At 47.4% G+C, this 25,418-nt stretch overlaps 1 protein-coding gene across 1 annotated transcript; it reads right to left on the bottom strand.

The window, feature by feature from the left end:
- Nucleotides 1-24,626, bottom strand: LOC125704734 (inactive ubiquitin carboxyl-terminal hydrolase 53). The gene is made up of 15 exons (XM_048970704.1): nt 24,196-24,626; nt 22,963-23,055; nt 22,661-22,795; nt 19,750-19,863; nt 19,396-19,478; nt 19,142-19,265; nt 18,508-18,654; nt 16,067-16,216; nt 15,012-15,180; nt 13,216-13,350; nt 11,892-12,050; nt 9,818-10,529; nt 8,561-8,628; nt 2,082-2,151; nt 1-1,991 (listed from the first exon to the last, which is right to left on the bottom strand). The coding sequence occupies exons 1-15, from the start codon at nt 24,337-24,339 to the stop codon at nt 1,247-1,249; spliced, it is 3,048 nt and encodes a 1,015-aa protein (XP_048826661.1). The 5' UTR covers nt 24,340-24,626; the 3' UTR covers nt 1-1,246.
- Between the last annotated feature and the right edge of the window lie 792 nt (nt 24,627-25,418).

The raw sequence follows: 25,418 nt of genomic DNA, 5'->3' as shown, positions 1-25,418 counted from the left end.
AAAAAAAAAAAAAGCTTTAAAACACAAAAGTATTGTTTTGTGCATACAGTTAGAAAACCAAAATTATGCTAGCAAATCCAAATACGAGTCAAATGTATGGAAATGCTGTCACGCATGAATTTAGAAATGTAAAGATATTTGTGGTGGTGGGTGGGGAGCGTAGAGATGGATACTGTCAGACACTGGGCTGTACGTCCATGTGCGCTGCTCCTATAACCATGATATGCAGTGTGGAAGTTTCAAACTCAAAACACTCAAACGCAAGTTGTTTTGCCGACTGTCCGATCTTTCTGGTTTTTACAACCCCCTGCCACCCCCCAAAAAACACTGCACACAAATGTCAAAATCTATTTCTTTTAAAGGGTTTGGCAGTGAGTTTTGTGACATAAAACAGCATTTTCTTAATGCTGCTTCGAAAAACGGTTTGTATAGGAAAAATTTTGCAATGTGAATATGAAGTTTTCCACTATTACACTAAAATTAGTTTTAATGGGCTGCTATTTGTTCCTTCTTTCACATATATTGGTATGCAATCCAATAGCTATTAATACTTAGACTAACCCAACAAAAGTAAATGTATTAACGGTTCTTAGTTCATACTGGATTTGTAGTATCTACTTCAAAAGGCAACTATGCAAACAGAGGAGCTGCCATCTGCTGGTGAACGGCATTTTTAGCACTTTTCTAGAACAGCGTTTCCCAACCTGGTCCTCAGAGATCACCAGACAGTCCATGTTTTTCTTCCCGGGAGCTGGAAGGGAATAAAAATGTCCGTCTGGCAGGGAGGGAAATCATCCTGGGAAACACTGCCCTAGAAAATGAAGAATCGGCAAGCTTTGGGGATCAAGCTTCAAATGAAAATTCCCTTTGGCAAAATGCTGCATATCTGGTCGTCTGTATCCTCTGGGCTATAAAAAAAAAACATCCGACATAATCAGAAGAAGCTAAAATTACAGACTAAGCAATAATGGATGCGTTTTGTAAGCCGTATTAAATGAGCTGGAGCAGCCAGACGGAATTATCCTACTAGAATTAAACACAGTCTAATGACTAATGCTTTTAGCAGCACAATAACTTGCCAGGCCATCAGATATGAATTTTACAAAAGTGACAGACCAGTCAATTTTACCTAGTTCACTGGAAGTTACTGGATTTCACTTAGCAGAAGACCTGGTTGTATAAACTGAACTGCATTAAAAAGATTAATAAAAGATAACCATGTCAACAGCTGAATTAACCGTCACCACTATAACCACTGGGAGAGGGAGGGCCATGTTTCTTGATGCTGACTGGGTACTGAGGAGTTTGAGTGAAACTCCATGGAAACTGGGTGATTGGTGTTCTGAAGCTCTCTTCTGCTGGAGCATTTCTGGTTACCCTGCAGCACCCTCTGGTGGTAGTACTTCTGCCTGTAGCTATCAGTCATGCAGCCATCCACCAAGAAGGAGGTGGTTGGCAGGACCTTGTCAGCTGACCCATCAGGGCCTTTCCTTTCACCTTCCCTGGCCAGCAGTTTGCCCCTGTCCAAGTGTGAGGGCTCAAATCTAGATGTGATGTCTGAAGAAGATGCTTGTTTTGTGGCATGGTTAGGAGGCAGGCACGGTGTGGGGGATCGTCCTGGAAATCCCACCCTAGGACTAGGATGTGTGAGTTCCTGTAGCTGCCGCACTTGGGGGGTGGTCCTGCTCCCGTCTGCAGTCTGAGGGAACGTCTTCCGGGGCAGCAGTGGCAGCAGGTTTTGGTAAATGGGCTGGGGGGATTCCCAGGAGGGCGAGGCAGGGGTGACGTTACCGCTGCTGGACCGGGAGCAGATGTCCTCGGTCTCTGAGCCGTCCAGCAGATCATCTGAGCTATTCCACTCGGAGCTGCTCCCTTTGGCCAGACCAGGTAGCACGGGGCTTCTTCGCTGGTGGCTCCACCCATTTACATTAGTAACCTTCTCATCTCCATCCATGCCATCCACACTTCCAGCGCCTCTGAATGCTTTTCTTCTGTGACACGTAGAGCAAAAATACACAAATCAGTCTCCAAAATAAATCTTATTACTCTACTTCTTCAATTTGGCTTAGAAAAGATTTTACCTTTGTAAAACTGAAGGAGATCTGAGGTTATGGGATTCTGGGAGGTTATGACCTTTGCCAGGATGTTCACCTAGAAAAGGAAACCACACATTAGACATATCATCAAAAGGTGGGGAACCCCTAATTTAGAAGGTCATTCTCTCCATGATAATTACCTCCTGTCATTTTCATGGTTTCCAAGACTAATCACGAAATAACATTCAAAGCCCCATGCAACAAAGTATTGTTACACTGTATCAATGTATTGCAAAAAAATTAGGAACAATGATTTCATTCTAATATGCTTCCCAACAGCATCTCCCAACGAGTCCACACATTATCCAGCAGAGGCCACTGGGAGCCAACAGCTAAAGCTACATTAACTCAAAGGTACATTCTGCTTTGAAAGTGAACCTGTCCAAACCCCCCCCCCCACCACCAAGTCAAGCCCCCGGACATTGCACATAGATACAACTACTGGGTGAAAAGTGTTCGGTCTCTTTGCAGCAATAAGTAATGTATCTAAAGAATAGGAACAAAGTGATTCAGAGGAAGAGAAACTACAGCTTCGGGCGCACCTAGTGCTGTTGACGTCGTATAAAAGCAGCCCAGACACAGCATCAGCTCAGGGTTTCAGTAGCTAGACATGATCAGGACACCTTATTTTAAGCCCTAATGAGTAAATCAGCCACAGCAGAAAGAGGGGACTAGTCTTGTCAGAAATATCAAAAGAACCAAAAGTATCGATTCTATCGCGTATAAAATAGTTTCAATACTCATTTTTCACGATATCGATTCTACAGCCTGCACTTCCTGCACACCGAGGCTCGTAAGGGCACCTATGAGAATGGAAAGACCCGAGACTTACACAGGAGGTGTTACTAAGATGACTAGTTCAGAAGCGGCTGAGCTTTTCGCCACTGCGCTTAATCAATTGAAGAGCATAGCCAGAATGTCATCTTTAAATACTCTGAGTTTGTGCCAAAATAAAACGGTAAAGCACAGGACATATGCAAGCCTATCTGTGAGTTGTGCCACCGCACAATACTGAAAACAGGGGTAAACACCACAAATTTGGTTAAATGTTTAATAGACCGACACGCGATGCGATACAAAGAGTTAAGAGATCGGTATGTAAAAAATGCCTATCTATTGAGTCATGCAATTCCTAGAAGTCTATTTGCTTTGAGATACAAGATAAAGAAGGTATTTAAAAGTAATGTATATACGTTCTATTATGTATTGTAATAATAATTGTAATAATAATAATAATAATATTATAAAAGTAAAATCTAATTTTAACAGCATTTAATTATATGCTGCTTGTAAATATCTCTGAACACGATATGCAATACACAATGGCTACTACTGGATTTATTATGCTTTAACAATTCAAAAAAGGTTTTTTATACGAGTTTACAAAAGGTTGCAAACCGTTTTTGCTGCAAACAAAATAGTAATTGAACATTTTTATCGAGTTACTTTATATAGTGTGTGTTGTATTGATAATGTTATCGGATTTTCATACTTTTCTCTGTATCGTATTAAAAGTTTGAAATTCCGGTATCATTACAACATCATAGGGGACAGAACATGACTGACCATAAGGGACTGGATTTCGCTGCTTATTAAGTCAGAGATGCTAAAGTGACGTTATTAGTCTCATATGCTTATCGATAGCGGCTTCTGAGAAACCCCCCCCCCTGCCCCCTAATTGCATATTGATGACGTTGCTGCATGAACGCCAAAGTTAGTCAAAAGGCTAGTTTGTATAAAAGGCTAGATCTGTAGTCCCTGGGTCCGTCTTTGTTACAAGAAGAACACATACAAAGATCAAGTCATTCTGAATACAATAAAATAACTTATGGTCATGTTCTCAGTCTAGCTGGTCGGAACACACATCTTCAGCGTAATTAAATCTGGTACATGCCGTTCTCAGTGGCATTCGCCAGGCACTGAGGAAGTGATCACTCCCTTTGTCATGAATGTGCAAAACGAGTTGGACATGATCTTGCCACATCGACACCTTCAAGGCTTTGAGGAAATCAGTGGACCACGGAGAGATACTGCATGCAAGTCAGTCCACGAGTGGGAAAAGATAGAAGTGTCTGTGGGAACGAAAAGACGAAGATGGATTCTTAAGAAACCGTCACTATCAAGGCGGGACCGAAAGAAGCAGAACGTAAGAGGGTCTTAAAACATCATGGAGGTGGCAGATTTTAGAAAAAAAGAAAGAAAGAAAATCAACAGAATGAGTAAATTCAGCTTTAAGAGAAATGAGAAGGAAGTGAGCAGCACATAGATGTGTCCCACGGTGGTCTGAAATTTCAAGAAGGTATAATTTGGTCCGCAACCGAACTAAACTGGTTCTTGAAAACGCCCTAAGCGAGAGCAGCCCTGATTTCAGGTTCTTACGTCAATGTAAGCCAGATGTGATGCGGAACAGAAGGTCACAGATAAATCTGGTCCGGCCAGCAGGGACAACATGCTGAACTGCGGCTTCACTTTGACACTGGTGCTAAAGACTGCAAGTGGATGAAACACCGTGCTGTTTGAGTTGACTAACTGGTCCCTAGCAACCGGCTTAATAGCTCCCACATCTGAGCTAAAGCTGCTCTTGCTGATTGCGCACATTTCCCCGAAAGGGCGATACAAAAACAAATAATCGCAAGTCACGGTGCCTGAGCAGAGACATCAAACTGGACAATGCATCCTTCAGTAATGCCGGCCTAAATGGCAAATCACTCTCTGCCCAGGGAGAAAAAGAAACTACATTATTTAACCTTCAGTACAGAACTCACTGAAACGCTAAGCAACAAAGACTAGGGCAGACTTTCATTTAAGCTACTCGCATCTATCCATGCTTGTCTGAGCCATGACTACACAAACTGCCCTTTATTGAAAAGTTCCACATGCCATAAATATAATCTCTTACTTAAAGTTTTACACAGAAATCCATCCATCATAAATCAGAATGCAATTTTTCATGCTTCTCTGCGAGTGGAGAGGCCAAACCAGCAGAGGGCACTAGAGACCAGTTGTATTTTACAACCACAAACCTCAATCAATCTTTCAAGAAATAATCAATTTTGTTCTGTCCACTGGGTGCAATCTGATTACATTTAATATATCAGGGGCAACTGGCTTCTTAAAAAATGTGTCGTGTCCCAAGTTATGCCTCAATCTCCATGTGTAATATAGAAACTGTAAATACACTTATTCAAATCGTGATTGATTTTTTAAAATGATTTTTATGCTTTATGTGTGAAATAAACAGCACAGAGAAAGTTTGATACTGGAAGGGACAATGTAATAATTTAAATGCATAAGTCTGTTGATTGGGTGGTGTTTGAATCCAACTTAAATATTGATGAGGGTGAGGAACGACATACACCCCCCCCCCCCCCCCCCGACCAGTTCCTACGCCCCTGTAAACAAACATTCTCCAAACAAGTTCAGTCTAAACTTGACCATAACACTTTACCACTGTACAAGGTATATTATACCTTGAGAAAAAAAAATTAGAAGTAATCCTGTATATTAACATGTCGTCGTTTAATCCAAACTGCCACATTTAATCCCCGGACACATTAACACATCGTTAAGAAGCCGCTTCTGTAAAGACCAAAATTAACCAGCGATCCTGTGGCATTCGAAACGTTCACAATCGTCAAGTGGCAGGCCGTGACAGCTTCCCGGGCACCAAGCGATCTATTTCTGGAGAGGACATGTGGACGCCTCTGGCACTCTGAAAGGGCTGGAAGAGGTGTGACCGATGACAAAGAGACAAACGGCCAAATGCCAGTCACCTAACAACCAACATACACAGAAAAACAATCAACAACACGATATTCAATGAGGCAATTAATTGCCTAATTTTGCAATGGCACACGCCCAATTCGCTTTTTCAGTCAAGGGTGTCTCTAGAGAATTTGGACCCCATTAGAGTATATCATATAGGGCCCCCGACCCAAACCAATGGAATTATTCTAAAAAAAATTTGGGGCCCCTATCATTCAGGGGCCCCCGAAATCATCCTAACGCTGCCCCCTTTCCAGTGCTCCTGTTTTCAACCAATCCATATTCAGGGAAATTCAAAAGCAAATACTATATACAGAAGCACATTCAGCTAATTTTTGGGATTGTGTTTGGGGGAGGGGGGGCTTTATCCCCCTATTAAATGAACACTAATTAGCTTATATGGTATGTTTTCATTTTTTTCATAAATCTCTACTGACTCTCTTCTCTGTATCCAAAGCTATGTCAGTTTTTATGTCTTGGCCTTCACTCACGCTGGTACCTGCTGTCCTGCTATAACCGGAACCCTAACCCACCATAAATATATGAATGCATACAGAGGTATGACAAGTAGAGCTGTAAGTACACGCGCACCTGAGAGGCCTCACGGGCAGAGGAATCCGTTTGGCCCTGGGTTCAAGCGCCCGGAATTCCATCCAGTCGGAAATCGGGAAGCATACCAGTCGGAACGAGAAGCAGAGGAGGACAGAGGCACAGAGAGAAGGAAAACAGTCTCTGAATCAACAATGGTCCTCAAGAACTTAGATCTCTCCCCCCCCCCTCCCAGTAAGGGGCCGGGGGGGGGGGGGCCATGAAGGTCAGTCTAGTGGGTGAGCGCGATTTATGGGCCACGGAAGTGGGAGCCCAGATCACAAGAGGCAGCTGTGAAAAGCCTGACCTTTGGAGCAGACGCGTGAATTATAGAGGGCGCCTCACAGGCCGCCGTTTACGCTCGCTGCGAGTTGGGAGCAGATCCCGGGAGGTACGACTCTCACTCCAAGCCAGAAAAAAAAGGTCAAGGGAAGGGAAATAAATCAGAGCTCAATCTGGGTGAATCAGAGCTCCGTGTTTAATCAGAAGCCAAGGAAACCAAAGGCAGCACGTCAGACCCGAACAGGAGGACAAAGGTGAGGCAAATGGTGAATTGTCCCTCTTAACGGGCTCAGGGAGCAATATCACCCCTTTTATAACAGCTGGGTGACAAATTGTAGTACAAAAACTGAAACCGACACATTCCCAAGCACACAATGCATGATAATGTATGAAAAATGTATCTTTCACCATTCATTTTTTGCACCAATGTACAACTGGAACCAATGATGTTACAAATTGCCCAGCTCGTCTCCAACAGCAACCACAGATGAGACATTTCAACAGCACTGGCCAAAACCAAATCTGACCCGTTTCCCAAGGGTTGGTGGCAGGTTTCAGAAGCCAGTGGTGATTCCAAAAAAAACCATTGCAATCGTCAAGAATGTATGAAGGCCTGTCCACAACTTCCACAATACATATGTGATTGTGTGGCCGGTGCATTGAATGCATCCATGTACTCTTTGTACGCATTGCATGTACAGCTGTGTGGTATGCAAAATAGAGAACTTCATGGGCATGCGTGTGTGTGCATGCAGGTGCATGTGATGCATCACCTGCAGGAAAAGGGCCCTTCTATTTCCGATTGGCTGGGTTCATAGACATGATGTCAGGACTTCCTAGCTGGGACCCAAGCTGGCTTTTAAATAGCTGACACCTGTGGGGGGTCCAAAGTGACCATACTTGTGCTGTATGAGCAGCACAAGATTCTAATTCAGCTTTTTAAGAGTCTTTATCGCATTCTACAGCGTCGGTGCCTTATGATCAAACTAATGGTATAACCAAGCAAATCTTCGAATGCTCTTCATGACACTCGAAAACATTGTACATATTTTCACATAGATTGTTCATATGATGTTCATATCATCATATGGTGCCTGAACACTGAACTTGAACACACTGTATGCTGCGAGGATCCGTGGATGAAATCACCCACTGAATATCACTGAGACATTCATGAACACCAAAGGAAAGACAATATTTACACGGCTTTCATGGCAAACCAAGTGCGGATAAGCACAGATGAGGCAAAAGGAAGATTACCCCCGTAATAGCGTAGCAGTCATTGCGGAGGGGGGTCACTTCAAAGGTCAACTTGAACAAGGCAACACTACTCTGAAGGAATCATTAGTCCCTCTTTTGCACTGAATTGCAGGCTTCATAATTTCACAAAAAAATGCAAATTTCAGGTAAATCAGGGGAGCCGTTATGACGTTTTAAAGCACAAACTGGGAAAACAATTTCAACAGGGACACCCAGGGAAAGTGTTTTTTCTTCCCTCTTGGGGTCGGGATGAAAAGTGTCACTTGGCCGTCTTCACACTTTTTAAAAAGATAAAATGGTGGGGGGGGGGCGCAATTTTAATGGAGACCCTGCGGGAAAATCATGGGGTGTTGAGAGCGATTTCCCACTCCGTATGTTTCACCTCAGAAGCTTTTATTTTAGATGAAAATCTATTTTTAAATATTTTATGGATCTGCAGGAAACCTGTTAATACTTGGAACAGGGTGAGTGCAGCCGAAAAGCACAGGCCTGTGTGTAGCTCATCGGCGCGGGGCTACGTGGGGATTATGGGAAACGCTGGGCGAAGCGCGTGTCAAACGGCCGCTTACCGTGGGAGGACTGGGCCAGTGGAAGGTCAGGCTTCGGGTCGTCGTATCTGCCGGGATGTGGCCGGTCCCTGAAATAAACGAGATTTCAAGTCACTGGGACGCAGACATGGCTGACAGCCACCTCTGGCAAGCAGAGACCTCTCTGCTCCTCTGCTCTTAACAGATTTATTTAATCCAAAGCCATAACACAGGAGGGGGGGAGGTACAGCCTTTGACATGCAAAATGAACAGCCCACTCCTATCGGATCAGAAGGAGGGCACACTAACACTCTCTGCTTGCATTCCACTGCAGACACCAGTGGCATGGCGGGGGAGGTAGATCACAGATCCACCAGCAGAAGTGCGGAGTTCCACAATCTGCTACACTCCACGCAGGACGCGGACTACTGACAAACTCATTCACTTTGCTTTCATCCCTCACAGATGTTTTATAGCAAATGAGAACAAACATTACAATGATCCTCCTCACTACAAACCACAATAACAGCGACTGCTTAGTTTAAGGGACTGAAGGGAACATGCAGGTCAGTGAAATGCATTTTAGTCAGTTTGTGAGGTGGGTTTTTTTGTTCGTTTGTAAGGACCAGTGTCATTTTAAGCACTGCATTTACACTCCTCTGCTGTGCCGTCACTGTAAGAGACTGTAACTGTACAGATATCACAGCACTGATATATGTGTATCCACCCTCGTTCTCGCTCCTAGCGGTGTCCCTTTGCCTGCTACTTCCTGGTGCTGATTTTATCTTCAATATTTTCCCATACTGAACAAGTACAACCCGAAACCAGTAGCCCTACTTTGGCCCAGTGAACAATCCATGCTTGGTACCTCTTAGCGAACGCAAAGATGCCTTTAATGTTTCAAGTCTTATTTTTCTTTGCACAATAATCCACCGATTTTTATAAAAAAAATAAATAAATGGGTGCGCATGCCCCGTTTGCAATGAACCAGCCGTTAAGGCTTCGCTGCAGTGGGGGAAGGCAGAACAGAGAATCAGCCAAGCCACGAATTTGAGAATGTTACCAAAATGCCCGTCTGAACGTGGCCGTTTATGAGCTTCTTTAGTGGGATAAAAGCTTTCATAGCCTTTGCTAGTACTGTGAAGGGCGGACCTATGTGCATGTCCTCACAGTATCCCACTTTCTATAGGTCTGATTCTCAGAAATAGACACCATTCTGACCAATAGGAACTGGCAAGAGGGAATCTATGCTGCCACACTAGCCTATAGAAAAGACCATTAAACCAAAGCAGCTCATACCTCATCTCAGGTATTGGCTTCAGCTCCTTGGCAGCATAGTTCTCCACACCTGGAGAGTCGGGATTGGTAGAGCCGTTGCTGATCCTGTCGCTGCTCTCATATCCGGATTCTGTGCGCTGGATTTTCCAGGCATCGTTCCGAATCGCGTGGTTCAACCCGCCCTTAGTCCTCTCCTTGTCCACGGTGCCCTGGCCCTCGGACTCCAGCGAGCTGTGGCTGCCCATGTCGTTCTTCTGCTCGTCTTCGTAAATGGTCATGAGATTCTTGGATCGGTGGTCATGTCTGGCCCTGGCTCGCTCCCGTTCATAGAGTGCCCTCTCCTGGCCGGGAGGTCTTCGGCGAGTACCCTGTTGCTGCCGCGGCTGCTGCTGCTGTTCCTCGTCCTGGCTGCTCAGCACACTGTCCACGTTGAGCGTCTCCCGCATGGGTCTCCACGCCCTGGGTCTGCTGCGGCCGGCTCTCTCCCGGGACTCCTGGCTGCTGTCCGTGTCATAGCCATTGGCGAGGTCGAAGCGCTGACCCTGGACGCTGGGTAACACCTGCACCCGGGATGGGGAGAACAGCTCCTGGGTAGCTCTTGGCAGGACCGGGGTCCCCTGGCCCCGTGAGGGCCCCTTCCCCTGGCTGCTGTAGAGCCGCTGCTCTGCGTAATGCTTGAAGCCACTTTCCGGGGGCGAGGCAGAGCGGGAATACATCTTATCGTGATTCACGTCTGAAAGGGAGAAAGGCGACATCACTCACTATGCAGCCTGCTCCGGCGTTTCACATCCCAAAGGACAAACGAAAGTAAGGACAGTCGCGCTAAAATGAAATAGCATTTATGCATATCGGGTACCCTGCTGTACTGGTACAGAGCACAATTATATTCAGAATAAACAGAACGCTGGTTAGAACAGGTGGCTTAGGGGCTTGGTGGCGTCACGCTGATGAAGGAAACCTCTGTATGTGTCACTGATACCAAGGCAAATGTCCTTGGCACAAAGCAGAGCCCCCCGGGGGTGAAAAGGGAAGAAAGCAAAGAATCCTGGCAGCGTCTTGGGACCCCACAGATGCAGATTCATGTTCTCTGTAAGCACTAAGGCCGTGGGATCCAGGTCCCAGCCCACGCCGGCATGGGTAGCTTAATGACGTCCTGCATTTCCCAGATCCATGTGGCGGGGAGCGGCAGGGACCCAATCATCTAAATCCCGCCATCACAACAAGCAATGGCGGCGACGGGTGTTACCATGACGACCTGCCAGGCTGGCTCGCCCACATTCCGCCTTGCCGCCCTTCCATGAGGAGAGCCCAGCTCTCACATCGTGACCTGCTTCCCTACAATGAAAGTCCACTGCGGCGAGGAGCGTGAGGAAGGACACGCCCCCTTCCCAGCATGCTCCACTTTCTGTACAGTCACACAATTGGCCCCGTTTCACAAGCCTCTCCTCCCAAGGAACTCTGGAAACAAAGGCTCCCTTATCCACACTGCCAGCCACCTGCCCACAAAACTATGCAAACTATTCTACCCTTCTGTATCAAAGTAGAACAAACTGGTCCCCCACCCCCAGTGAGCATGTGCAGGATCAACCTGTCTGTTCCATCACCGATACGATTTAATTACAAAAAATAAATCACTTCTAGCCACTGACACTAACCATTAACAGGGACTATACAAAATAAACATTCCCCCTGCCAGTACTTGCACACCCTGATCACATGGCGCATCAGCTGACAAACCTGGCCAATAGGAGCACCGGCGGTGCATCGCATCACCTCCACATGGCATCTCAAGTGTCTACTCCCTCCAAAGGTCAGACCAGCAGATGTTTAGATTCACCCTCCGCTTTGCTTCCGCAACAGGTCACATGGACCTTAGTCATGCTGACACTGCAGTGTTGCCACTTTTTTCAAATTTAACGAACAGATGTTTTTTATCCAAAGTGACACATTTTTGAGCATCTTGGAGCATCGCGGGGGGCTTGTTCAAGAGTATGCCAGTCTGCCGATGCTGGAATTCCAACCATAGGACTTGGTCATTCAGCCGGGCTTGGCAAGACCCACGCTGGAGAACCAGGGTGGGGATTCTCATCCTCACCTCTTGACGTTCTCTCTGCCTGGACCCGGTGCCTCTGGGTCCGTTGGTTCCTCTCCGGGTCCCTCCGGGCCAGCGTTCCCCGCACTTCTCCAACGCGCTGAGCGCACTCCCTGGACAGCTCCTTCAGCTTACTTCTGGGGTCCATGTGAAGGATCCTCACTGCAGAGAGACAGCAACCCAGTTTAGCCAGCTAAGGTGAACAGGAACCCAGCCATACCCGATAAGCATCCCCATCCCTCTCTCCCCATCGTGGGCACATTGTTTTTCAGGATTAAAAGGAGATGGCTACTCCTGAGGTACACGCTGAGGAATTCCTGAGGTTCAGCTGGCTGGACTTATGACAAAATGCAGAGAGTCAAGAAGATTATCGCCAAAGAAAGGTCAGGTTTAGCCATTCAGAAGGGACTCATACTCAGTTACCAGTACCCAGAGGCTTTAGGCTGTAGACCCTTGTGTGAAAATCTGATACACAGACGGTAGTCAAAAGTTTGAGTACACCTGCTTAAGATTCTGCTGCGTTTTCAAACTATATACGTGTCTGATGTCAGGAGTGGACACTTGTCTTCTAGACCAATGAGCCTAAAAATATTTATCAAAGCGCCGTGTATCAGAGACACAGAGGGGATGAGCACATGAGTTCTACTGGTGTCGCTCCTCAGGACCGAGGAGGAAGCAGAACTCTCCATGCAAGAAGAGTGAAGGAGCCGTCGAGCTGATGACCGGGCCGGTCCAAAGGAGACTAATGACCGGGCCGGTCCGGCCTCCATCTCTCAATCCCATCATAAGGGTCGAACCGGACCAAAGGGTCTAAGCCAAGTGACCCACAAGCTCCCTGGGAATCGCCAACGAGGAGCCGGGAAGACATGGGGGGTGATTTCCTGCTGAAACCTGTTAAGCAGAAGCCTCGTGTTTGTGAAGCTGCTATCATGGTTTGAAGGAAGGTATGAGATAATCACCCTGGATGCTCTTCCTAATATTGTGATGGAAACCTGTTATTTTGGTGTTGTGGGGATTATTTTTTGGTTCCCACAAGAGACAGCCAATTTTAAAGAAATTCTGAGAATGCAATCAAAAAACTAAAAATGGCAGAAGTCTCGTATTTTGTTTGGTTACTTATGGTTAAGGTTAGGGCTGCGTAGGGGTTAAGGTCGTCATGTTGTGATTGGAGTTTTCCTCATAGAAATGAATAGGGAGACCCCACAAAGATACAAATCTGTGTGTGTGTGTGGTGGGGGGATATAATGACACAACAGTACAGGGCATAAATTAAATTAAAAGGGTATAACAAACAAAGTTCTTAGTTTTCCCCCCTCCCCTGCAGTACCGGGTCCTCTTCCCCCGCTCGTCTGCCCACTGCCCCGGATGAAGGCTGTCCTGGGGGGCCCCGGGGTCTGCGGCTTGGGCTCCAGCACCGCGTCGTTCTCCGTCCTCTTGGGCACTGCGGCAACCGTCTCGGGCACTGGTCCACATACCGGGGAGAAAGAGCACTGAGATGAGACCATGCCTTCTGAGGGCGAGCGCGCTGCGGGGACAGGGATGAAGGCCGAGGCAGGGTCCGTTTAAGGACAGCATAATCCCATTAAGAGCAATATGATCAAAATCAGGTCCCAAGACAAATTCTGACTTGAGTTAAACTGGACAGCTGTCAGCCCACAGAGCTTCAGAAATACCACTGAGAACGATAAAACAAATGGAATGCAGCTGCAGATGCATTGTGTGTGGTCATCCTCAACTTCTTTAGGACACCGTTTCCCAATCCAGTCCTCAGGGACCCAGAGCCGGTCCACATTTTTGCTCCCTCCCAGCTCCCTGTCAGGCAGTCCACATTTTTTTGCTGGGAGCTGGGAGGGAACAAAAACGGACCGGCTCTGGGTCCCCAAGGACCGGATAGGGTTCACGGGTGTCAAACTCCAGTCCTGGGGGGCCGGAGGCCTGCGCATTTTTGGGTTTCCCCTCATTTAACACACCTGATTCAACTCCGTGTGCTAATTACCACATCGCTCAGGAGCTGAATCATTTGTGGTGGAACAGGGAAAATGCATTTTTACACCTCGGCTTTACATAGACTGAAGGATTTATACACAGAGGTGGTGGGACAGGAAGTGCGCAGAGGTGCTTCGGGATCATGGCCAGGGGGAGGGGGGGCCGTGTGGGACAGGCGAAAGCCGCCCATGCACAGGCCCAGTCTCGCAACGAGACGAACATTTGTTTGCTATTTACCGAGCCGTCTGTTCGGAGGAGAAAAGGCACAGGCCGTAAAAGCCAGACCTCACTCCTAACCGCGGCCCCCCCCCATGGGAAGGCTCTGCTGCAGAGTGCATCCGAGGACGGCCCGCCGGTGGAGCCGGGCCGCTGGCACCACACACCAGCGCTGCCTTCCAAGGGGCCGCACTCTGAAGGAGCGGTTCCGGCAGGGCCCTTTTGGGCCGGCTAAACGGGCAGAACACGGCCGGAGGAAAAGGAATCTCCCAGATCGGAGGGGGGGAGGCGAGTAATACACAGCCTGGTAAATCGGGCAAATTAAGCAGCTACTGAGAAGTAGAGCGGCAGAGATAATAATAAAATAAATACATAAAAACACTCCTGCAGTAAAACAGCAAAAACAAACACTTTTTGGAATGTACAAGGAGTCTCAAGGATATTTACTGGAAATTTACTGGAATTTCCAGCTTAAGAGCAATAGCGACCTGGGGAAGAGGAAGGTATTTAACCGGAAGGGATTTAACAGTTAAACACTGTTCTGGGGATATTAAGCCCAGTACCGTATTCGGCACCAGAAAGTGGAAAAAACCTGCGCAGGGTGAATAAAGCGAATGATCTCAGCATAGCCCTCAATTACAGGTCACACTTACAATTTCCTGAAGGAAGGACATTTATAAATCACTGTAAATAACATAAATAACAGCGGGAGGACTTGAAGCAGAGAGTACTGGGTAGAGTCATTCAAGCATGCTGGTCCATCGCAACATTTTTTATGGGCTCCAGACAAAGCCTTACTCGTGAGCACCCCCACCAAAACAACTGGTGATCATTTCACTTCCCCACAGAGAATTTGGGGGCCCTAAAGGCGGCTGCCTGTAACTACATCGGCCCCGGTGTCACACGCCCCGCACAGCTCACCTGGGGCCTCTCCATTGACGGCGGGCTTGTAGTGGGAGCCCATGCCGGTCTGCCGAGGAGCGTCGTCGGGGGAGACCGCACTGCCGTCGGGGTTGGAGTAGAACAGCAGGAGGGGCTGAAAATGGCCTCGTATGCATTTAGTGGTAACGTCTTTCCATTTGGAGCCAACCTACAGCAGAAGGGAAGGAGCAGGCATGATTCTTGGGGGTTAAAGAGAAGAAGCCCCCAGCCGACACTGAAGAGGTGCTTCATACTTTTTACGGTGGGCTCTTTAATTACACCTAATTACACACGGTGCCCACTGAATTATATGGGGACAGAAGGCTATCAGCTTCAACCAATATGTTGACCCAAGCTGTCCCCAAAATGGCAGCTTCAGCACAAGCGGTACGGGCGAAAGGATCAGGTGGTTCTGAACACCATGCTGGCTGTGGTCTAAACCCGGAATATCGAGGAGCTGCAAGCCACGAGACCCAAGGTCCACAAGCTAAGAGATGTTGTGCTCTTCCTTCATAAGGGCTACAAAAAAGCAGTGAAGCAAAGAAGCCCCAGTGTCAAGCGAGAAGCTTTGCTCAGCTGCGGGGCATCAAACATTTTTGTGCTCGATGGTGACCCAGTATGGCCAGAGAGGGAGGGAAAGGACAGTGAGGGGCCAGGGGAGCAATAGCAACTCCCAGTGAGAAGAAGCTGCCCCATTAAGGACACACGGACTCCATTAAGCTGCACCCAGGGACTTCCAGGCCCGCCTCGCTGGCATCACGCTCCGTGGCGCACTAAGTACTTCTGAGAAAGTGCTTTGCGTCCCACACTTAACGCTGAAACAGGACTCCGGTAAACACCGCCAAGACCGGCACGCCACGGTAAGCCGGAATGCCAGTTCACCCAGAACACTTATTCGCCACGATTCCAGGTTATTTCTCTCAGACAAAGACTCCAAGACTTCCCAAAACCCAGCCGCCCTACTACCTGCGGAGGCTGAAAAATACCAGATCCACTGGTGCCTGGGAGTAGAAGGAACTAGAAGAAAGTTGAAGATTAAGCCGAGGCTTGCTCACCTCCTTCACGGTGGCGTCGTCGAAAAAGACCCACTTGGAGGTTTTCGTGTGGTAGGCAAAGGCGCAGTAGTGACGGCTGGTGTAGCAGATCATCCCCACCAATCGCAGCTCACTCTTCTTCGCCTGCTCGTCCGTGACGCCGTAGAACAGCTGCAAAACACATGGTTCATGGGTCAAGGGGGGCATCCCTTCTGCTCTCGTGGCCACAGGACGGCACCTTTCCCCAGACCGATCCCCCTGCTAGATCAGTTCGGCTACACATCCAATAGGCAACTGCCGTTTGCAGACCTGTAGATTGTTATAAGAAGCATCTTTGGGAATTAAATGCAACAGAGGTGCTCGGCACATGCAGAAGACGCAACGGAAACACGCTTAGGTGTTCTACACAACAGCGGCGCTTCAGGCACCTTTGTGTTTCTGCCACGTCCTGGCTAAGGGTCCATTCTCCTTTCCCATGTTCCTGCACGGAATAGCCGGTTTATTTGATGACCTCAGAAATGTTTCACCAGGCCTTTTAATGCCAGTTTAATCTAGAGTCCTGCCAGGACAATGAATCAGTTCCTTTGTGAAACTCAGCAGAGTTCCTCTGAACTAATCCTTGACTGGAATGTATGCAAATCCGGGAGAGCAGAATTCGGTCCAGAACACCATGAAATAAACACTCCCAGTCTCCTTCCTGCAGCGCAGGCCGAACACGGCTCTGACCGGCGGCACCGAACCGCCAGGCTCTTCGGGGAGGAGACTCGCGTCAGAGGAAAAGAAGGGAAGTGGGAAAAGAGGGACGTACTGCAGATATAAACAGAGAGAACGAGAAATAGCGGAAGACAGTCGGAAATAACACAGGGCCCCCAAAGGAAAGTCTCCTCTGGGGGGGCTTGTGCCTTCTGGTGGATGGAGCCCCCCCCAGGGACAGGGGTGAAATGAATCTTTCCAGACCAGGGCTGAGGCCACTTTGCATAACCATACTAATACGCAAGGGTGCACATATGGCAGAAAGAAAAAAAAATTTAAAACCAGGGCACGCATATGGCCACCGAAAGCAAAATGCGAGCAGAGGCAGCAGTGGACAGCTGCAAATTAAGAAGGAAGCAGAAACTACAAAGGCACCCGCTGCAAACAGCTGACAAACACTCCAGTGAAGTATGTCTATTGTTTGCAAATCCAAAGCAGGTTGTAGAAACAGAGAAAAAAAAGACACATCAATGACGTCAAAAGTGACCACAGGAGATTGTGGCTGCCAAGCATCCTACATTACCATGGTTTCTATTCCTCAACATTAGCATTTACTACATTAACCGGACAAGCATATGACCCCAACAGAAAAACCTTGCTAAAATATATATTCTGAACCAGCTTAAACTAAAATCTCGCTTAAATTTAAATGTGGGGCCTATTTTTAAATCTCACATCTCAAAAAAATATCCAAAGCTCTATTGCAAGATGTTTTTGCTGCAAGGCAACATGCTCTCCAATGGCAGAGTGATGAGCAGTTATTAGTTATTAGAGCAAAAGCAGCCAGTTCATTTGTCCCGGTGAGGGCAGCACTTACTGTGAGCTGAACTGGATTAATTGACTCTTGATTCTTTATTGCATAGTGTGGTTGACAAAACTGCATTCATCCATCCTTACTCTAACTGATTTTCCTTGTTAGGATCATGGGGGGGGGGGGGGGGGGGGGGGAGCTGTAGTCTACCCCAGACAGCATGGGACACAAGGCTGGGGTCCATCCTGGGTGGGATGCCAGCCCATTACAGGGTATATGCATGTATAGAAAATATGACACTGGGTAACTGGCATAACTGCACTTTGTCTTAGAAAACTGGATCACTTGGGAGAAACCAAGGTGACATGGTAAGAACAACCAAACTAAACACATGGAACTCAAATAAAAGCAGGATGGATACCAAACATCTAACTGGCAGTGCAGAGTGTACAGCAGATGATACGAGTTTCACATTTTTTAATAAATATCTATTTTTCTTTAGTGAATAATCACTAATTACAATTGAACACAAAACTGCAGAAGCCCAGTCAGGCCTTCAGAGGCCGGTAATGCACTCAAGCCCCGCCCCTTCAAACTCTGCCATCAAGCAAGCCACACCCCCTGTTATACCCTTCTCATACCCAAGCCCCGCCCCTTCAGACCCTGCCATCAACCAAGCCACACCCCCTGTTATACCCTTCTCATACCCAAGCCCCGCCCCTTCAGACCCTGCCATCAACCAAGCCACACCCCCTGTTATACCCTTCTCATACCCAAGCCCCGCCCCTTCAGACCCTGCCATCAACCAAGCCACACCCCTTGTTATACCCTTCTCATACCCAAGCCCCGCCCCTTCAGACCCTGCCATCAACCAAGCCACACCTCTTGTTATACCCTTCGCATACCCAAGCACCGACCCTGCGCAGACTCTTCCCTTGACTAAGCCGTGCCCTATTACCTCAGTGAGGCTGATTAAGGGCCCCAGTGATCGGATGACGTCCTCAGTCAGGTCGGACTGCTCTGTGTCCCAAACAAAGCCGATGGTGACAATGTCTGGCGAGTTCATCAGCACCCGCCGCGTGCGAATCCTCTGGCCACATTCACTCTGCATGGAGGGAGGGGGCACAGTCAGCACTTTATCAGACGGGGCGCCGCAAGACAAGTGAAACTGAAGCGACACGTCACACAATTAAAAACACAGAGGAACAATCAAGGGACACCGCTGTTACTCAGCTGCGGTCACATGAGCGTTTTGGTTTTGGTGTCATGTCGTTTTACCGACACTAAATCCACAAGCTACTCTCAGTGTCACTCTTAATCTAGTGACTGATGAGAGCTGTGTTCCAGAGTAGTGTCCCGCATGCAGGGAATCCCAGTAATTGGGACAAATAGCTGCAGGATTTGTCACTTCATATGCTGAAGTTTTTGCAAGGCTGCTGTGTGCAGAAGTCCAGGTAATGGGCACATTTGCAATCCGTCGAAGTATTTTAAGGCCTTACTCGCACAGGAAGGAGCGACAATGGCGCCCTGGGCAACTGTTGCCGATGGTGACAAGCCTGCATGTATGCCGCTTGTTTTGGATATCTACGTACCGGGCAGTTCCTCAGGTCCCCGACAGCGCACACTGCATAGAGCAGCTCGCCGAACCGGTCCGATCTGGGCCTGTCATTCCTCTCATTCTTCTCATTCCTATCAAGTCCATGATCCAACTGCTGGCTGTGAGCAAGAGGATCAAGAGGAAATTAAAGAAGAGAAAAGTTTCTGTGGATTTGAGAAACACTGTACTAAATAAATGTACACGTTTATAAGATTTATAAAAATGTGTGACATGGTGGGCGGAGCTTACCAAAGACTTGTGGTGGACACATAGTGCACCAGCTCGGTGAAAGGGAGGGGGTCAGAGGACGCCCCACAGCTACGACACACCGCCTACGGAAGAGGGGACATTAACCAGCAGCTTGTTACCCAGCATGCAACATTCGTCGTCCAACATGGGGCTTTAATGGGATTGGCACAATATGGCGCAGTGGGTAGTGCCATGTCATCGTTGAGAGAGATGGGCCAGAAAAAAAGAGTTATTTGCAAAAATCTCTAAGACAATTGACAACGTCATTATTGTTGTTTTGTAGCTGGGGCCGTTAGTTGTTAGCTATCTATTAATTAGCACATCGCATGAGTCATCATCCCCGCTTCCCCATACCTGCTCATACAGAGTCATGGCGAACTTCTGATGCGTGATGCAGGACTTGGACGTGCAGGCGTCAGACTCAGAGTCGGGTGCGATGTGCATGTGGATTCTCTCCAGAATGTTCTCCTGATTCAGATAGGAGTGGTAGAAGATGTGAGACACACAAACTACCTTTTGCAAGGGTCTTCTTTTGCATGTGTAGTGCACAGATGCCACACAATGGTCATGAACATCTTTAGAGGTCAGCAGGTGGGCGGACTGACCAAACACCTGCACCTGCAGGTGGGCGACTGACCAAACACCTGCACATCTGATCACACTCATCTCATAACTTTGGGAATTACGGGCAGTATGTATTTTACGTTTATAAGCCACCCCCACTGAAGTTTATTTTAGCTTTATGCTTATCAAAAATACATCTGTGTTTCAGTTTTTACTCATCTCTCCTAGTCCAGTTCTCCTCACCACATAAGATAGAGGCCATAATAGATAATCACGAGTACCAGCATTATTATAGTGGATTGACCAGAAAGAACGCAACGTGATAATCAGAATAGATAAACAGAAATCACCCTGTGAGCTGGGCAGCTGGGAAGTACAGGTGTCGTGTACATGTCTTGAGACGATAAATTATGCAAGTTTGCCTCAAGCGTGAAACTTCTTTGAATCCTCTAGGGAGAACCCTCAGGGTAGACTGGACTAAGGGGTAGGGGAAGCTGAAGCCAGCATAAGCTAACCTTAGGCAGAACAAACTGAAGAAAAATCTCCTTTGATGTCTCAGACTCTCTGATACACAAGGAGATGTATTCTTCTTCACATCCCCCACATTATCTGCCCTGCAGGTCATAGGGCATCTGTTCCTGCTCTCAGGAACGCAATGTTCCTCAGATTTCGACACAAATCCCCCATAAAGCAGGGAAGCAAAGTACCATAAGTCTAGAACAACTTTTATCTAAAGTCATATTGCTATGGAACCAAAGCAGATTTATAAAACATTCACAAAACTCCCAGAACTACTGATTTTTACTACAGAACTACAGCCATAATTTTTACACTACCCAAGCACACATTGGTCCGCTATTCCTTCAGCAATCAACGCCAGACTTATAAGCCTGTAAAGTGTACAATATAGGATAATGTTCCTATATTTACTGTACATACAGCAGGATAAACACATAGACAACAATTTACCATGCTATGCTTATATTGATGAGGGGGAAAAACATATGCATCCCAGTTGTTTCCTTTTACTGATATTCCTTTTCTTTACAAGTTTAGTTTCACTGGTTACTGACTACCCAAGTTCCCACCTTTTACTGATATGGAAGTTTGTGAGACTGTTACTTGCACAAAAATGATCTGATCTGATGGCAAAACAAACAATAATTGGTTCTGAGAGATAACCAATCAGATACAAGATAAGGAACTAGAGTCGGCGGGACCAGGACATCTGATTGGTTGGCTCCGCCTCCTCTAGTTGACTGGACCCACTTCCTCTAAAATCTGATTGGTTCTCTCAGTGAATCGCCCATTTTTTTGTTCTGCTCTCAGAACATTTTTGTGTAAGAAAAATTCCCATGAGCGAAACAGAAGCCTTCGGAATGATACCATGGATGTGGATAAAGCCTTTATCGGCTAATTTAACAGCTACCCCCTCTGTTAAGACGACCGCTAATCCACGCAGGTACAAAGACCTCAGTCACAGCATCGAAGCTACAGCCCTCCCCATGACTTCATCAGGGAGAATGATTTCACGTCTGAAAATTCACCAAAAAAAAAAAAAAAAGATAATTATATGTTGACGGAGTTTAATTACTCGGTAAGCAGCACATACCTACAAATCTCAAGAAGAATTTGCCCTGTGGGAGTTTTACAATAGTATAGAAACGTGTAATTGGGGACACATGGTGCTTGAAAGGAGACACTGAGGAGACGCCGCCTCCTGCCCCATGCTGCCCCTCAGCCGTTAGCGAAACCCAGGGAGCCACAACACAACGCAACACAGGTGGTTTTTTTTGGTCGACACTTTCCTTCTTAATTTTTGACAAATTGTAATACTTGTAAACTGTGGCATTAATATACAGGTGTGTAGCTAGAAATCCTGTATATTAATATCCTGTAAAATGCTGGGCCCCCTGAATCTGCCAGGGTATCCATGTCCCTACTGTGGCCCCTGTAAAATGCTGGGCCCCCTGAATCTGCCAGCGTATCCATGCCCCTACTGTGGCCCCTGTAAAGTGCTGGACCCCCTGAATCTGCCAGGGTATTCATGTCCCGACTGTGGCCCCTGTAAAGTGCTGGACCCCCTGAATCTGCCAGGGTATTCATGTCCCTACTGTGGCCCCTGTAAAGTGCTGGGCCCCCTGAATCTGCCAGGGTATCCATGTCCCTACTGTGGCCCCTGTAAAGTGCTGGGCCCCCTGAATCTGCCAGGGTATCCATGCCCCTACTGTGGCCCCTTTAAAGTGCTGGGCCCCCTGAATCTGCCAGGGTATCCATGTCCCTCTGTGGCCCCTGTAAAGTGCTGGGCCCCCTGAATCTGCCAGCGTATCCATGCCCCTACTGTGCCCCCTGTAAAGTGCTGGGCCCCCTGAATCTGCCAGGGTATCCATGCCCCTACTACTCCCTCATTTCTATAAGTATTAAGGAGTCAATCATACCTCATGACTCAGGAAACTCTGAATAGACATCAACAAATGGACAGAGTTTCAATTTTAATAATATATTCAAACGTATTAAATGACATATTAAAAGCATGAGGCTACGGCAGTCGTAGCAGAGAGACTGTGGTTACATAAGCAGCTGCAGTCATTTTGTAAGAGACCTACCCTTCACTCCAACTGTACCAAGGATTTTTTTGGCTGACCCCTCCCTACTCTTAGGTCACAGCAGGGTCACAGCCCCCCCCGGCGGGCTCACTCACGAAGCACTCAGCCGCGTCATCCATGAATCCCAGTTGGAAGCGTTGCTCGTCCTTAAAGGTCTCGGCTAGGGCGAGCCGCAAGTTGTCTGAGGGCAGTGCGCGATCCCGGCTGTTTTGGAACTGCGTGAAGATGCTCTGGGGGGTGGGGTGGGGGAGGGGGGGTCATGCGCAGGGAATAAGAAGGGGGTTGTGAGTGTAGGGTGGGCAAATCACAAAATAAGGCGCCATGATGAACTTCACCAGCCCATGACGTGACGTTCCCACACACCCTCGCCCAGTCCAATGCCGCTGAAGGGACGTACCTTTAGAGAACAAAAAATGCAGGTCCCCCCCAGACAGAAGTGCCCAGAGAGCTGTCTCAGGCTGCGTCTGAAGATGTCCAGCTGCCACAGCACCTGCAAAGGAGCAGGACAGATGCTGCAGTCACCACTTGCAGGTCTAGACTCAACTTGGCTGCTGGTTAAAGCCAGGTGACATCAGAGGCCCCCGGGGCAGAGTCAGCTCTGGTGACGCCACCTTATAACTCCCTGACAGGTGTCAGAGACAGAAGCACAAAGCATTCCCTCCCTACAATGCACCCAAGGGTGGAGAGCGCTGGAAAGGCTGTCAGTGCGCCCCCTACTGGAGATTAACGTCAAATATGAAGGCCCAGGCTCCATAGCCTTGATCTCAAAGAACACACTGTTCAGTCACATGACCAGGCCAAGAGACACAAATAGTGCCGATTTCATCTTCATACAATTCTCTCATCACTATCAGACCTCAGGCAAAGGCCAGAACCAACATACAATCATTACTTCAGTACTTCTAGAAAGTACCATGGTGTGTCATCTTAAAGCAAATATACAGCGCACTGAACTAATATTATACGTGCAGTTTTATGCCAGCTTATCTACCATAGCATTGTTGATGTGGACATAGTTAACTGCCACAAAAGACAAGACTGATGTTCATTAGTAAAAATCATTACAGCCGATTCCAACATTAGTGAGACAATTCCAAAGGGGTAACCAGCAAATAAACAAGGCCGAACAAGTCATCACGACAAAAAAAAAAAAAAAAACGGTTGGATTAAAACCAAAAATTCACACCTCAAGCACATCCTTAAAACCACCATAACATTTGTGTGCCACAAGCCCCCGTGAGTCACGTGACGTTTGTTAGTTAATTGAGTTGAGCTCTCGTGTCACGCCAAGCAGCCAAGACAATATTCATGGCATCACTTAGGTTACATAACCAAGATCAAAATTATTTTAAAATAAAGAAAAACAAACATCTAACAAGGTAAGCACTTAAAAAACAGACAGCAATAACCAATCTTCCTAGAAGTCAGAAATTTTTAAATCAAGTGCTATACATTGGCTTTCGTTAAAAAGAAAAAAAATAATAATCTACAACTGTCTCTGGTTTAAACTCGCTAAAAACATCTGGCAAAATATCGACTGGACAAAACATCTGGCTGATAGATTTAAAAGGGCAACAATGTATAACGCGCTTAATTCCAAAGGTCACATGACTCGAGGGCCGTAACTCACCTGAACGGCGCTATTGAGGAAGCAGCTGTTCTGTCCTGGTTCATTCAGCAGGCCCTTGGTTGGGGCCAGGGATAGCATGCTGCCGGGCTGGTAGGACTTCCCCAGGTTCCCCGTCGGCTTTTTGAAGAACTTGACCCATGCCATTGGACCAGAGTTCTGCCGCCGTGCGCGTGCAATTCCAAGGGGTGCTGGGAGCAGCCAGTGGGGCCGCAAAATAGGAGCGGCAAGATGCCAGGGACCGGACGGACCCCGTCCGGAAAGGAGACTCTCTGGATCCACTGCTGGCCGGCCGTCTGGCTGCACATCCGCCTTTAGGGCGCTAGTGCCAGTTTAACAGGGACAGGATTCCAACATTCCCCTATGAAAATGCTAAGGGCGCGGCTCGAATTAAATGCCAGGAAATGCAAATAAAGTAGGGGGATGGGGGGGGGGGGGGGGGGGAGCTTAAAAAAAAAACAGTCGGTGGCAGGGATGCGTTTTGTAACCGGAAAAGAACTTTGGCAAGTGTAGACGTAATTCAAGGAGTTCAAGAGGCTGCACTGGCGTCCCCGACAAGCATCCGAGGCAGGAGTGAGAGCGCCCCCTAGAGGCGGCCACTCCTCCGATGCAGCAGTGAGTGAGGCCAAGGCTTGGGCTCATCCATAGGGCAGGTCTGAAGCAGAGGATCTGAGCATTGGGCATCAAAAGGCTTAGTCAATCTATGGGAGAGAGAAAGTGAGAACGAATCAATGCATATTCCCACCCATTCATTTACATAAAACAGGTATTAGCCAACCAGCACACGGATAAACACGAGAGCTGTTGACAAGTCATTCAACAAATATTTCAGCAAATCAATCATAAAGTTTAAATCCTCAACCAATTCACAATATTTGCAATACTTGCACATAGAAAGTTGTTTTCCAGGCACACAACTTATTCATCGACTGACTAGACAAGTCTATACTTAGCAACAAACATTCGTAATCTAAGTTCATGCCGTAACACGCATTGGCCTTAATCCCATTTCATCACAGAATATCCACAGTAAGCTCATTTATTATTATTTTTAAAAAAGCCCTTCCCAGCATGGATATCCCAGAGCACTTCACATATAAATACACAACCAAGCAGCATACAGCTCAGGCAGAACTAGCCGGAAGACGACAGAGAAGAGGAACAAAGACCCTTTAGGTTAAGCTAGCTTCGGGAGAAGATCTGGAGCCCAAAGTAAACGGCTGCCC

This window comes from Brienomyrus brachyistius, chromosome 12 (genome assembly GCF_023856365.1).
Source record: "Brienomyrus brachyistius isolate T26 chromosome 12, BBRACH_0.4, whole genome shotgun sequence".
NCBI classification, from domain to species: Eukaryota; Metazoa; Chordata; class Actinopteri; order Osteoglossiformes; family Mormyridae; genus Brienomyrus; species Brienomyrus brachyistius.
This window is presented reverse-complemented; position numbering and strand designations above follow the sequence as displayed.

Bases quoted from the DNA above. Each gene is read 5' to 3' on its own strand.
- LOC125704734 (XM_048970704.1), bottom strand. From the start codon at position 24,339: ATGGCATGGGTCAAGTTCTTCAAAAAGCCGACGGGGAACCTGGGGAAG. The intron at 22,796-22,962 runs GTACGTCCCTTC...CCCACCCCCCAG, and splicing joins GCATTTTTTGTTCTCTAAAG to AGCATCTTCACGCAGTTCCA. The intron at 18,655-19,141 runs GTACGTAGATAT...CCCTCCATGCAG, and splicing joins GGGACCTGAGGAACTGCCCG to AGTGAATGTGGCCAGAGGAT.